The sequence below is a fragment of the Oncorhynchus mykiss genome, chromosome 8 (assembly GCF_013265735.2).
Source record: "Oncorhynchus mykiss isolate Arlee chromosome 8, USDA_OmykA_1.1, whole genome shotgun sequence".
Lineage (NCBI taxonomy): Eukaryota > Metazoa > Chordata > Actinopteri > Salmoniformes > Salmonidae > Oncorhynchus > Oncorhynchus mykiss.
This window is the reverse complement of record NC_048572.1, coordinates 9,862,757-9,875,577: the sequence shown is the minus strand read 5'-3', so window position 1 is coordinate 9,875,577 and position 12,821 is coordinate 9,862,757. Positions and strand designations below refer to the sequence as shown.

At 44.3% G+C, this 12,821-nt stretch overlaps 1 protein-coding gene across 3 annotated transcripts in view; it reads left to right on the top strand.

The window, feature by feature from the left end:
• The window catches only part of kif26aa (kinesin family member 26Aa), a 167,471-nt gene that overhangs the window by 117,875 nt on the left and 36,775 nt on the right, over positions 1-12,821 (top strand). For all 3 annotated transcript variants that reach the window (XM_036984711.1, XM_036984712.1, XM_036984713.1), the window contains one exon: positions 4,346-4,541. In XM_036984711.1, the coding sequence (XP_036840606.1) occupies positions 4,346-4,541 (196 nt within the window). The remainder of the gene's footprint in view (positions 1-4,345; positions 4,542-12,821) is intronic.

The following is a 12,821-nucleotide window of genomic DNA, read 5'->3' as shown; positions in this document are numbered from 1 at the left end:
TCCCCTCTCCTCTCTTCCTCTCTCTCCCTCTCCCTCTCTCTCCTGCCTCTCTCTCTCCTGCCTCTCTCTCTCCCTCCTCTCCTCTCTCCCCCCTAAACAAACACTGCCAATATAATGAACTGTAGATGTACATGTAAATGTCAGCGTCTTTCTCCCCAGATACAGCGTTATGTTCACTTCAGAGTCCTCTGTTGGCTTTATTAAAAAACTAACATTTACTTTGCCTTAACATACACATAGACTGCATAATAAGGCTTTCACTGTGCATTTGGTCCTCTTCATTTTCAATGTCCTCAATGGCTCCCTATTCCCTATGAAGTGTACTCCTTTTGACCAGAGCCCTATGGGAGGGAGAGAGGGAGGGAGGGTGCAAAAGTAATACACTACATGGGGAATAGGGTGCCATTTGTGAGGCAGACTGTTTCAGCTGCAGCCCTGTCCCTCAGGATCAGTTTGGCGCCGATGAGTTCTGTTGCCAGTACTGCACTGTCTCCATCCTTTCTGTCTGACACACACACACACACACACACACACACACACACACACACACACACACACACACACACACACACACACACACACACACACACACACACACACACACACACACACACACACACACACACACACACACACACACACAATCTATTCTCTCCTAGTGGGACCTGAGCTTTCAGTCCCGCAGACACACACACATGCAAACACACGTAAAATACATACCCTCACATGCAAAGACACCTCAGACACGCACTTTCTTACTCACACAACTCATTCCCTTTTTTGTCTGTGTGTTATCCACATTGTACTTCAAGCACAAACGCCCTAACACACACACACACACACACACACACACACACACACACACACACACACACACACATAAATGTGCACTTACACCTGCACACCACACACACATACACACACACCACAGACACAAACACACACACCACACACACATACACGCACACCACACACACATACACACCCACACACACACACACAAACACAGCACAGCACACATAGAGGCGATTCCCAGGGGAGCTTCGTGCTGTGTCCTTCATGGAGGGTGTGATTACACGGTGTTCCCTGATTATGTTCTCGTGAAGTGTCTGAAAGAGACGAATGGAAAGGAAAGAGGAAAGTAAGGGACAGAGAGAAAGAGGGACAGGAGGGAAGTGAGGAGTAAGAGTACAGATGCGCTGAGAGCGAAGTTTCTACATTGACCCCCTGCCGGGACAGACACAGACTAACCCACTCTCTCTCTTTCTCTCAATTCAAGGTGCTTTATTGGCATGACATGCATTATGTAAAACTCAAAAGGGCATTCCAAAACCCTCTCGTTCGCTCTCTCTCTCTCTCTCTCTCTCTCTCTCTCTCTCTCTCTCTCGCTCTCGATCTCACTCCAGAGCTCACTCTCACAGTGCCCCTGCTGGCGAACAGCTAGAACTGAACCCCCCCGTGGGTTGACCCAGACGAATAAAGTGTGGGTTAAGTTGATGGATGTGGTCTGTACGCAACCTGGATCTTCTATCTTTCATTCATGGCTTAACTGTCAACGGTGGAGCCTAGCGATATGTCTTCATGTATCTCCAGACCTATTATTTTCCACTTTCTCTAACAGCATAACACACTGTTCCAATCCCTGGACTTCTCTAACAGCATAACACACTGTTCCAATCCCTGGACTTTCTCTAACAGCATAACACACTGTTCCAATCCCTGGACTTTCTCTAACAGCATAACACACTGTTCCAATCCCCGGACTTCTCTAACAGCATACACAACACACTGTTCCAATCCCTGGACTTTCTCTAAAAGCATACATAACACACTGTTCCAATCCCTGGACTTTCTCTAACAGCATAACACACTGTTCCAATCCCTGGACTTTCTCTAACAGCATAACACACTGTTCCAATCCCTGGACTTCTCTAACAGCATAACACACTGTTCCAATCCCTGGATTTCTCTAACAGCATAACACACTGTTCCAATCCCTGGACTTCTCTAACAGCATAATACACTGTTCCAATCCCTGGACTTTCTCTAACAGCATACATAACACACTGTTCCAATCCCCAGACTTCTCTAACAGCATAACACACTGTTCCAATCCCTGGACTTTATCTGACAGCATAACACACTGTTCCAATCCCTGGACTTTCTCTAACATCATAACACACTGTTCCAATCCCTGGACTTTCTCTAACAGCATAACACACTGTTCCAATCCGTGGACTTTCTCTAACAGCATACATAACACACTGTTCCAATCCCCAGACTTCTCTAACAGCATAACACACTGTTCCAATCCCTGGACTTCTCTAACAGCATAACACACTGTTCCAATCCCTGGACTTCTCTAACAGCATAACACACTGTTCCAATCCCTGGACTTCTCTAACAGCATAACACACTGTTCCAATCCCTGGACTTTCTCTAACATCATAACACACTGTTCCAATCCCCGGACTTCTCTAACAGCATAACACACTGTTCCAATCCCTGGACTTTCTCTAACAGCATAACACACTGTTCCAATCCCAGGACTTTCTCTAACATCATAACACACTGTTCCAATCCCTGGACTTTCTCTAACATCATAACACACTGTTCCAAACTCTGGACTTCTCTAACAGCATACATAACACACTGTTCCAAACCCTGGACTTCTCTAACAGCATACATAACACACTGTTCCAATCCCTGGACTTTCTCTAAGAGCATACATAACACACTGTTCCAATCCCTGGACTTTCTCTAACATCATAACACACTATTCCAATCCTTGGACTTTCTCTAACATCATAACACACTGTTCCAATCCCTGGACTTTCTCTAACATCATAACACACTGTTCCAATCCCTGGACTTTCTCTAACAGCATAACACACTGTTCCAATCCCTGGACTTTCTCTAACAGCATAACACACTGTTCCAATCCCTGGACTTTCTCTAACAGCATAACACACTGTTCCAATCCCTGGACTTTCTCTAACAGCATAACAGACTGTTCCAATCCCTGGACTTCTCTAACAGAATACATAACACACAGTTCCAATCCCTGGACTTCTCTAACAGCATACATAACACACTGTTCCAATCCCTGGACTTTCTCTAACAGCATAACACACTGTTCCAATCCCTGGACTTTCTCTAACAGCATACATAACACACTGTTCCAATCCCTGGACTTTCTCTAACAGCATAACACACTGTTCCAATCCCTGGACTTCTCTAACAGCATAACACACTGTTCCAATCCCTGGCCTTTCTCTAACAGCATAACACACTGTTCCAATCCCTGGACTTCTCTAACAGCATGCATAACACACTGTTCCAATCCCTGGACTTTCTCTAATAGCATACATAACACACTGTTCAAATCCCTGGACTTTCTCTAACAGCATAACACACTGTTCCAATCCCTGGACTTTCTCTAACGGCATAACACACTGTTCCAAACCCTGGACTTTCTCTAACAGCATACATAACACACTGTTCCAATCCCTGGTCTTTCTCTAACATCATAACACACTGTTCCAAACCCTGGACTGTATTAAACACCATTGAATTTGGACTTCCACTCCCCCTCACTGCTGACCTTAATCATCTGTCTGAAGAGGGCTGACATGAAGCAGCTGTCTTGTTGACAGGGGGAAAGTAGCGCGGCTGTTTGAAGGCAGGCCAGGGCAAAGTGTTCAATGTGCAACAGTGACAGCTGAAAGGAGACGAGGACGTACTCTGACCCCCCTCTGGCATGAGTGTGTGTGTGTGTGTGAGTGTGTATGTTTGTGTCTGCCAATAGGTGCGTCTCCAACCGAGTGTGTGTTTGTGTGTGATCCTTTACTTATGCAGACTGAGAACACCAGTCGTACTTAGTTGCAGGCATGATGACAGCATAATGACCTTGGATTCCAGACAGCCGATCAATACTGTCCAAAATGTGTCTGTTCACTCTTGATAATGTTTTTATAAAAGTCTTGAGGACACGACCTAGCTGTGGAATTATTAAGTCAATACTGCTCTCCGATATCGGGCTCTGAAGCCTTTGAGATATTAGGAGTTTGCTTTTTGATGTGTGATGTATGGAGCAACCTTTTGAAGTGTTTTCCAGCCTAGTTTATAGGGTATATACTAAAAAGTGATGGTCCATGAATATGCTCCTTTCAACATGGCCGCTATCTAAAAAAGGCCTCAAGGGTGTATGCATATCAAGGGAACCTACTTGTTCATTTCAAGTGTTAAATCATCCTCAAGTAAGGTGAACACTGGCATGAAGATTTCTGAGAACCGCTGGACTGCCTCACACTCTTTATCATAACTCGTCTTTCCCTCTCCACAGGGCCGCCCAGAAGCTCAGCCTCTCGTCCAAGCGGAAGAAGCCCCAGCAACCTCAGCTCCAGTCTCCACCCGAACCTGCCGAGCCCCTGGTCTACACAGGTGGCTTCAGCGGTGCCCTGCAGCTGTCCCCACCTGCCGTGCCGCCATGCCTCCTCCGGGCCGGTTCAAAGGTCAAGGACACCCCGGGGATGGGAAAGGTAGGGCCGTTTGGGATTGTGGACTTTCTTTCATTTCGACTTTGGTATCTTTTTTGCTTGATGGTAAAATTGTTACCATGTGGAGTCAGTGGCATGGTATCGTCAGGTATCAGGTAGTGTAGAGTAACAGACTGGTCTGGTCATAGTACCATGTCATTGGTGTAACATACAGTTGAAGTTGGAAGTTTACATACACCTTAGCCAAATCAAATCAAATCAAATTGATTTATATAGCCCTTCGTATGTCAGCTGATATCTCAAAGTGCTGTACAGAAACCCAGCCTAAAACCCCAAACAGCAAGCAATGCAGGTGTAGAAGCACGGTGGCTATGGAAAACTCCCTAGAAAGGCCAAAACCTAGGAAGAAACCTAAAGAGGAACCAGGCTATGTGGGGTGGCCAGTCCTCTTCTGGCTGTGCCGGGTGGAGATTATAACACAACATGGCCAAGATGTTCAAATGTTCATAAATGACCAGCATGGTCAAATAATAATAATCACAGGCAGAACAGAGCAGCAGCACGGCCAGGTGTACTGGGGACAGCAGGGAGTCATCATGTCAGGTAGTCCTGAGGCATGGTCCGAGGACTCAGGTCCTCCGAGAGAGAGAAAGAAAGAGAGAATTAGAGAGAGCATACTTACATTCACACAGGACACCGGAAAGGACAGGAGAAGTACTCCAGATATAACAAACTGACCCTAGCCCCCCGACACATAAACTACTGCAGCATAAATACTGGAGGCTGAGACAGGAGGGGTCAGGAGACACCATGTGGCCCCATCCGATGACACCCCCGGACAGGGCCAAACAGGACGGATATAATACATTCACACTCAGTTTTTCACAATTCCTGACACTTAATCCCATTAAAAACTGTTTTATGTCAGTTACGATCACCACTTTATTTGAAGAATGTGAAATGTCAGAATAATAGTAGAGAGAGTGATTTATTTCAGCTTTTATTTATTTTATCATATTCCCAGTGGGTCAGAATTTTACAAACACACATTGCCTTTAAATTGTTTAACTTGGGTCAAACATTTTGGGTTGCCTTCCACAAGCTTCCCACAATAAGTTGGGTGAATTTTGGCCCATTCCTCCTGATAGAGCTGGTGTAACTGAGTCAGGTTTGTAGGCCTCCTTGCGCGCACACACTTTTTCAGTTCTGCCCACAATTTTTCTATAAGATTGAGGTCAGGGCTTTATGATGGCTATTCCAACACCTTGACTTTGTTGTCCTTAAGCCATTTTGCCACAACCTTGGAAGTATTCTTGGCGTCATTGTCCATTTGGAAGACCCATTTAACCAAGCGTAACTTTCTGACTGATGTCTTGATATCTTGTTTCAATATATCCACATAATTTTCCTACCTCATGATGCCATCTATTTTGTGAAGTGCACCAGTCCCTCCCGCAGCAAAGCACCCCACAACATGATGCTGCCACCCCCTTGCTTCACGGTTTGGATGGTGTTCTTCGGCTTGCTAGCCTCCCCCTTTTTCCTCCAAACATAACGATGGTCATTATGGCCAAACAGTTCTCTTTTTGTTTCATCAGACCAGAGGACATTTCTCCAAAAAGTATGATCTTTGTCCCCATGTGCAGTTGCAAACTGTAGTCTGGCTTTTTTGTAGCGGTTTTGGAGCAGTGGCTTCTTCCTTGCTGAGCGGCTTTTCAGGTTATGTCGATATAGGACTCGTTTTACTGTGTATATAGATACTTTTGTACCTGTTTCCTCCAGCATCATCACAAGGTCCTTTGCTGTTGTTCCGGGATTGATTTGCACATTTCGCACCAAAGTATGCATCTCTAAGAGACAGAACGCGTCTCCTTCCTGAGCTGTATGACAGCTGCATGGTCCCATGGTGTCTATACTTGCGTGCTATTGTTTGTACAGATGAACGTGGTACCTTCAAGCATTTGGAAATTGCTCCCAAGGATGAACCAGACTTGTGGAAGTCTACTTTTTTCTGGGGGCTTGGCTGATTTCTTTTGATTTTCCAGTGATGTCAATCAAAGAGGCACTGAGTTTGAAGGTAGGCCTTGAAATACATCCACAGGTACACCTCCAATTGACTCAAATTATGTCAATTAGCCTATCAGAAGTTTCTAAATCCATGACATAATTTTCTGGAATTTTCCAAGCTGTTTAAAGGCACAGTCAACTTAGTGTATGTGAACTTCTGACCGACTGGAATTGTGAAACAGTGAATTATATGTGAAATAATCTGTCTGTAAACAATTGTTGGAAAAACAACTTGTGTCATGCACAAAGTAGATGTCCTAGCCGACTTGCCAAAACTATAGTTTGTTAACAAGAAATGTGTGGAGTGGTTGAAAAACGAGTTTTAATGACTCCAACCTAAGTTTACGTAAACTTCCGACTTCAACTGTAGTTTTGACTCCTAATGTTATAATTCGTAGTGAGTTTCATTGTTTTCTCAGAAGAGCCCTTTTGGGATGTCATTTGGACGTGGGTGGGCGTGGTTTATACAAAGGACACTTTGCTGAAGCCTATTTGTTATGCTGGTGTTACGCTGGTCTAAAGTAAAAGGTCAAGATAACATCTCCGCTGTGGGCTTGTGTGCGAGACCCGTCTCGCCGATTCCCAGGCCGTTGGCATTTTATGAATCCCAGTCCATATGAGATGAGAGCATTCCTCTCATCGAGTGAGTGACAGGCTGTATCAGTGGGTAAAAATTGTGAGTATGATTTGGAGAGTGAGGAGAGTGGTCAACGACATTCGGAGGTGATAATCTGTGTGGAGAACATTCCGCTCACAAAATGGGGGTCGGTTTGTGAGAACAAAGTGTTTGAAAAAGTTTGTGTTTTGAGGGCATGGGTATCTGTGTGAATCAGTGCGATGAGAGGCCTAGGAACAAGGTGGGAACATTTTGTTTAGGGGAGATTCCTTTTGCAAATCAACTGCATTTTTGTGAAGCTAAATCAACTCACCTTTCTACTATTGACTAAAGGCTCATTGTCCTGATTGACTAAGACAATGGTGTGTTGATCTAATGCAAAACACAAAATCACTCTCAGATACCCTCAAACACACATACTGTACTCAGATTCAGCAACCAATCTAACAGAATAATGTCTGCTAATCTTTGAGTTTGCAGAAACAACATTTTCTGCTGGATTACAACGAGTCTGGATGAGTAAGTGTAGGTGTTTTGGTCTGCTACTCTATCTGACAGGGAGTGTATAAAGTCATGCTCATTGGAAGCCATGAATTTTCATCTATGTAGACAGCGCAAGCTGCTCTTTTTCCGCATCTCACCTCCTCTCTCACCTCCTCTTCTAGTCGTTGATACGCTTTCACACTGTCAGATACAAGATGAAGAGCTGTGTTTTTCCATTTTTACAAGTTTCGAGTCGACATTTGTTTCAGCGTAGTTAGGCGCTCCGCTTCATGGATTCCAAGCAGAGGCAGCCCATAGCAATTTATAACCTGAAGTTAGCCCGTAAACAACTAGTACTTCTGGGCTTCACTGTAAAAAAAATATTTCCAGGGTTGTTTACGAGACTAGACATTACGTAATGTGTTTAGGGACCTTGGTACCCCCCCCCCCCCCCCCCACACACACATCTCCTTCCTCCCTCACACCTCGTGTAAGCAGGCATTGGGTTTAGTCTCGTTAATGCTCAGCTCTGACTTGGCTGCGGATCAAATGAGTAGCCGTCAGAGTTCATTGTCAAATCCAGCGCCAGGCCTGTGCTGCTCAGGGGAGATTACACAGCGTGAAGCGATTATCCTAAAGTGGATTAGACACGGGTCCTGATACAGCCCCTCCCTCCTCGTCTCACAGGCCAGCCAGTAGACTGACAGGTGGACTAGAGCATGAGAGGTATTGGCTTATGTCCTTATATCCCCTCACAACAGCTCCCCGCTATATGGACAATGCAGGCTTCTGGAATACCTTCATTCGGACCAAGGTGCACAGTTTATGCCCATTGGCTGCTTGGGTATGGGCATGTATCTTTGATTCCATTGTGAATGCTGACATCATGGTGAAGTGCACCATGGTTGTCTGTCTGTGGGCCAATTTGGCACCTCCTCATTCACCATGGAGCCCAATGGGCTGCCTGAGTGGCCCTGCTCCTGGAGGCCAAGTGATTCCTCACTCCCTGGGAGCCCATGGATGTGGTGCCAAAAGCTGCTTGAAACTGGCATGGATGGCCACAGAATGACCCCCCCCCCCCCATAATGCCAGCCCCCCGCCCCTTTAGCTTCAGTCACGCTGGTTGGCCATTCGATTTATGTCTTGGAAGTATTGACATAACTGGAAATCTCTGATTGGATGTTTCTCTAAATCAGAGTTTTGGTCTGGAACCTAATCATTTTTTGTAGACCCATCAATCCCCCACATGACTGGTTTGTGCTACTGTACAGGCACCAGATGATTGGCCATTTGACGTATGTCTTAATAACTCTCAATCTCTGATTGTAATTTTAATATGAACGTTTCTCTCAATCATGGTGGTGTTTTGGCCCAAAACTGAAACGTTTTCCCTTTGTCTCATCATTCTCCACACAAAGTACGACGAGTTAATGTGACTGTACAGGCAGTTGCAGATGGGAAGGCTATAACAGCCTATTCCTTTACTATTCACTGTGGGGGATGAGGTGATGTCTCTTCGGTATCTCCTCATTACCGCTGTTCAGTAAGTCAGCAGGAGGGCTAACATGAAAAGAGCCAGAAACGCGATACCTCTGTGATCCTATCATCTCACATTCTGAGTTCTGTTAGGCGTCTCGTCTTCAAGACTGCTGCTGTCAGGAGTTCTGCGTAAACTTTTTGAAGTCGCTAATCGTACATCTGGGGCACAAAGTTGCAAAATTGTTAATGAGCTCCGCATCAAGGAAGCAGAGGAAATAATTTAATGAGGCCCAATGAGCTCGGAAAGCGTTGTGGCGGGCTGTAACTCTTGAATACAGATGTATTTTTTGCTGCTTTGCAGTTCTTCGCCCCTCAGCCAAAAAGTGTGGTTCCTTCCTGGGGAAAGTGTTTCAGACTTCACACTGTGCCATTATTATTTGTTTACACAGTATTTTCTGTTACTGTTGTTACTACTGTTAGTTCTACTACTGTTACTGTTACTACTGTTACTACTGTTACTGTTACTGTTACTACTGTCACTGCAACTACTGTTACTGCTACTGTTACTACTGTTACTGCTACTGTTACTACTGTTACTACTATTACTGTTACTGTTACTACTATTACTGTTACTGCTATTACTGTTACTGTTACTGCTATTACTGTTAGTATTGTTACTGTTACTGTCACTGCTACTGTTACTACTGTTACTACTGTTACTGCTGCTGTTACTACTGTTACTACTGTTACTGCTGCTGTTACTACTGTTACTACTGTTACTGCTACTGTTACTACTGTTACTGTTACTGTTACTACTGTTACTATTACTGTTACTACTATTACTGGTACTGTTACTACTATTACTGTTACTGTTACTGCTATTACTGTTAGTATTGTTACTGTTACTGTCACTGCTACTGTTACTACTGTTACTACTGTTACTGCTGCTGTTACTACTGTTACTACTGTTACTGCTACTGTTACTACTGCTACTGTTACTGTTACTACTGTTACTATTACTGTTACTACTATTACTGGTACTGTTACTACTGTTACTGTTACTGTTACTGTTACTACTGTTACTGTTACTACTGTTACTGTTACTACTACTACTGTTACTGTTACTACTGTTACTGTTACTGTTACTACTGTTACTGTTACTACTGTCACTGCTACTGTTACTGCTAATACTATTACTGTTACTACTGTTACTACTGTTACTGCTACTGCTACTGGTACTACAGTTACTACTGTTACTGCTACTGTTACTACTGTTACTACTGTTACTGCTACTGTTACTACTGTTACTGATACTGTTACTACTGTTACTGTTACTACTGTCACTGTTACTGTTACTGCTAATACTATTACTATTACTATTGTTACTACTGTTACTACTGTTACTGCTACTGCTACTGTTACTACAGTTACTACTGTTACTGCTACTGTTACTACTGTTACTACTGTTACTGCTGCTGTTACTACTGTTACTACTGTTACTACTGTTACTGTTACTGCTACTGTTACTACTGTTACTACTGTTACTGCTACTGTTACTATTGTTACTACTGTTACTACTGTTACTACTGTTACTACTGTTACTGTTACTGCTACTGTTACTACTGTTACTGTTGTTACTACTGGTACTACTGGTACTATTGGTACTATTGTTACTGCTACTGTTACTACTGTTACTGTTGTTACTACTGGTACTACTGGTACTATTGTTACTGCTACTGTTACTACAGTTACTACTGTTACTACTGTTACTACTGTTACTACTGTTACTACTGTTACTACAGTTACTACTGTTACTACTGTTACTACTGTTACTACTGTTATTGTTACTGTCACTGCTACTACTGTTACTGCATAAATAGGCAGGGCTTTGGCTGTGTTTACACTGGCAGCCCAATTATGATAATTTGCCACTCATTCACCAATCAGATCAGATCTTTAGCCAATAATTTAGCAAAATATCAGAATTAGGCAGCCTGTGTAAACGCAGCCTTTGAGAATTGAGATCTGTCAGGACCGGAAGTAGGTATTGGGTGAAGTGATGTGGGAGGGTGGAGCTAAGAGATGAGAGAGCAGAAAGAGGAAGAAAGAAGGGTCAAGGGGAGGAAGGGGAACAGTCTGTAGATGGAGGCATACATGATTTGGCACAGTGGATTCCAATTCAATATTGTGTTTCATCTTATCAATAAACAAAGTCTACATTTTGAAAAGAGGGCACCCACGCATCACTGGGGAAGCTTTGAAACCAGTCTTAAATGTCCGAGCTGACCTGTTTTCTGAAATACAGTATGTAATGGTCCCCCATTGGGATGCAAATGAAGGAATGAAGAAAATGTGTTGTCGGAATGCTGAATATGTCTAGTTGATAGCTAAACATTGTGTTGCGGAGCGTAAACTAGACTCATTGCAATGCACGCTCACGGAAATCCTCAGCACAATACTCCTTTGACGAGCTCCCTAACCCCAACCCCAACGCTCGTGGGAAATAGAAAGCCGAACTTCTCGCTCGATACTACGTTACATGTGAGGGAAGACTATTGTAATTCAGTCCTAGACACAGAGACCCTCATTGTCAGGGGATTGAATTCTTAATCTATCTGTTTGCTGCGGTTGTAAATGCTCAAGCTGTTTGTAGTTAAACTGCAGGAAGCGGGCCCTGGTGGTTAGGCTATAAAAATCTGTTTACAGTGAGTGAATGATAGCAATCGGACCATGCTGGAGAGGCATGTTCTTTCAAGCTCTAGCAGGTTGTGGTGTTGGTTCTCTCGTCTTTAATTACTTGTACGTCATTGTTCGGTGAAATGTTTGGGGACTATAGTAGACAATAATGACATGGTATGCTCTTTCTACATTTTTGTAATTTAGCAGACACTCTTATCCAGAGCAACTTACATTAAGGTAATACATTTTCATACTGGGAATCGGACCCACAAACCTGGTGTTGCAAGCACCACACACTACCAACTGAGCCACATGTGGACACACGTTTCACTCTCTCTCTCTCTCTCTGCCCCTCTCTCTCTCTCTTTCTCTCTCTCTCTGCCCCCCCCTCTCTCTCTCTCTCTCCGTCTCTCTCACTACCTCTCTGTCTCTCTCTCTCTCTCTCTCTGCCCCTCTCTCTCTTTCTCTCTCTCTCTCTGCCCCCCCCCCCTCTCTCTCTCTCTCTCTCTGCCCCTCTCTCTCTCTCTTTCTCTCTCTCTCTGCCCCCCCCCCCTCTCTCTCTCTCTCTCTCTCTGTCTCTCTCTCACTACCCCTCTCTCTCTCTCTCTCTCTCTCTCTCTCTCTCTCGCGTTCTCTTCATCTCTCTTCATCTCTCTCTCTCTCTCTTCATATCTCTCTCTCTCTCTCTCTCTCTCTGTCTCTCTCTCCCTCTCTCTCTGTCTCTCTCTCCCTCTCTCTCTCTCTCTGTCTCTCTCTCTCTCTCTCCCTCTCTCTCTCTCTCTCTCGCTCCCTCTCTCTCTCTCTCTCTCCCTCTCTCTTAATCGGTCTCTCTCTCTCTCTCTCGCTCTCTTCATCTCTCTCTCTCGCTTCATCTCTCTCTCTCTCTTCATCTCTCTCTCTCTTTTCATCTCTCTCTCTCTCTTCATCTCTCTCTCTTTATCCCTCTCTCTTTATCCCTCTCTCTTCTTATCCCTCTCTCTCCTTATCTCTCTCTCTCT